The sequence below is a fragment of the Bos mutus genome, chromosome 11 (genome assembly GCF_027580195.1).
Source record: "Bos mutus isolate GX-2022 chromosome 11, NWIPB_WYAK_1.1, whole genome shotgun sequence".
Taxonomy (NCBI): domain Eukaryota; kingdom Metazoa; phylum Chordata; class Mammalia; order Artiodactyla; family Bovidae; genus Bos; species Bos mutus.
In genome coordinates, this window is record NC_091627.1 from 15,898,954 (window position 1) to 15,901,237 (window position 2,284).

A 2,284-nucleotide genomic window follows, 5' to 3' on the forward strand; every position below is an offset into this window, starting at 1 on the left:
GGGTGACGTCACCCCGATGACACCCTGATAACTAGTTGGGAGAGAGCCCTCAACTTTTTGCAGAAGGAGCGCGCGCGCCTGGGAGTTGCGTGGGGTCCGGCGCTCGCGGCGAGAGCCAGGAGCCGGAAAGAAAGAGAAAGAGGGGGTCCCCAGGCTGCTCCGACCACCGCCGCCGCCGCCGCCGCCGCCTCCTCTCGCGTCGCGGGCCGCAGCTGCCCCGCGCGCGGGCGGCTCCGAGTCGCCGCAGCCGCTGTGTGCAGACTGGAAGGGGGGGCGGGGGGGAGGGGGGGAGCCGCGGACGCGGGGTGCCCAGGACTTTGCAACTTGCCCGGGAAGGTGGAGGGCCGAGCGGGGGAGGGGGAGCCCCGCACGAGACCGAGCGGCCCGGGTGGGAGCGCCCAGCCCCGCCGCGGATCATGGTGCAGCAGGCCGAGAGCTTGGAAGCGGAGAGCAACCTGCCCCGGGAGGCGCTGGACACGGAGGAGGGCGAATTCATGGCTTGCAGCCCGGTGGCCCTGGACGAGAGCGACCCGGACTGGTGCAAGACGGCGTCGGGCCACATCAAGCGGCCGATGAACGCGTTCATGGTGTGGTCCAAGATCGAGCGCAGAAAGATCATGGAGCAGTCGCCGGACATGCACAACGCCGAGATCTCCAAGAGGCTGGGCAAGCGCTGGAAAATGCTGAAGGACAGCGAGAAGATCCCGTTCATCCGGGAGGCGGAGCGGCTGCGGCTCAAGCACATGGCCGACTACCCCGACTACAAGTACCGGCCCCGGAAAAAGCCCAAGATGGACCCGTCGGCCAAGCCCAGCGCGGGCCAGAGCCCGGAGAAGAGCGCGGCGGGCGGCGGCGGCGGGAGCGCGGGCGCGGGCGCGGGCGGCGGCGCCAAGACCTCCAAGGGCTCGAGCAAGAAATGCGGCAAGCTCAAGGCCCCCGCGGCCCCGGCGGCCGGCGGCGCCAAGGCGGGCGCGGGCAAGGCGGCGCAGCCCGGGGACGGCGGCGGCGCGGGCGACGACTACGTACTGGGCAGCCTGCGCGTGAGCGGCGCGGGTAAGACGGTCAAGTGCGTATTCCTGGACGACGACGAGGACGAAGAGGACGACGAGGACGAGCTGCAGCTGCGGATCAAGCAGGAGGCGGACGAGGACGACGACGAGCCGCCGCCGCACGCGCAGCTCCTGCAGCCGCCGGGCCAGCAGCCGCCGCCCCCGCCGCTGCTGAGACGCTACAGCGTCGCGAAAGTGCCCGCCAGCCCCACGCTGAGCAGCGCGGCCGAGTCCCCCGAGGGCGCGAGCCTGTACGACGAGGTGCGGGCCGGCGCGGCCTCGGGCGCGGGGGGCGGCAGCCGCCTCTACTACAGCTTCAAGAACATCACCAAGCAGCACCCGCCGCCGCTGGCGCAGCCCGCGCTGTCGCCCGCGTCCGCGCGCTCCGTGTCCACCTCCTCTTCGTCCTCCTCGTCCGGCGGCGGTGGCGGCGGCAGCAGCAGCAGCAGCAGCAGCGGCGGCGAGGACGCCGACGACCTGATGTTCGACCTGAGCTTGAATTTCTCCCAAAGCGCGCACGGTGCCGGCGACCAACAGCTGGGGGGCGGCGCGGCGGCCGGGAACCTGTCCCTGTCGCTGGTGGATAAGGATTTGGATTCGTTCAGCGAGGGCAGCCTGGGCTCCCACTTCGAGTTCCCCGACTACTGCACGCCCGAGCTGAGCGAGATGATCGCGGGGGACTGGCTGGAGGCGAACTTCTCCGACCTGGTGTTCACGTATTGAGAGGAGGGGTGGGATGGGGGCGCCCCGTTCTCGCTCTTTTTTCTCTGGCGGGTGCAGAGCAGGGTTCCTTGGGAGGAAGTCGTGGTGGTCGTGATGATGCTGATGATGATAACAAGGTTTTGGTGTCGGCGGTGATGGCGGTAGGGTGGAGGGGCGAGAAGAAGATGCTGATGTTGATACGATGTCGTGATACAAAGAAATTGGAAAGATGCTGAAAATTTTGGTGGAGTTAAAGTGAAATGAGTAGTTTTTGAAACATTTTTCCTGTCCTTTTTTTGTCCCCTCCCCCACCCCCCCAACCTCCTCTCCCTTCCTTGATCGTGTCTCAAGGTAGTTGAATACCTAGTCTGGAGTTGTGATTTCCACCCCCCTCAAATGTGTTTTTGTAATTACTGTTTCTGTTTTTTTCCTGAAATTCGCGATGGCAACAAAGGCGGAGGGGACGGGGCGGGGGAGGGGAACGAGGACCCGCTCCGGAAGGCGCTGTTTGAAGCTTGTTGGTCTTTGAAGTC

The 2,284-nt window shown here is 66.6% G+C and overlaps 1 protein-coding gene across 1 annotated transcript; it reads left to right on the forward strand.

Annotated features, from left to right (window-relative positions):
- The first annotated feature begins 299 nt into the window (after positions 1-299).
- Positions 300-1,906, forward strand: SOX11 (SRY-box transcription factor 11). The gene has a single exon (XM_070380115.1). The coding sequence runs from the start codon at positions 417-419 to the stop codon at positions 1,770-1,772; it is 1,356 nt and encodes a 451-aa protein (XP_070236216.1). The 5' UTR covers positions 300-416; the 3' UTR covers positions 1,773-1,906.
- The last annotated feature ends 378 nt before the right edge of the window (positions 1,907-2,284 follow it).

Bases quoted from the DNA above. Each gene is read 5' to 3' on its own strand.
- SOX11 (XM_070380115.1), top strand. From the start codon at position 417: ATGGTGCAGCAGGCCGAGAGCTTGGAAGCGGAGAGCAACCTGCCCCGG.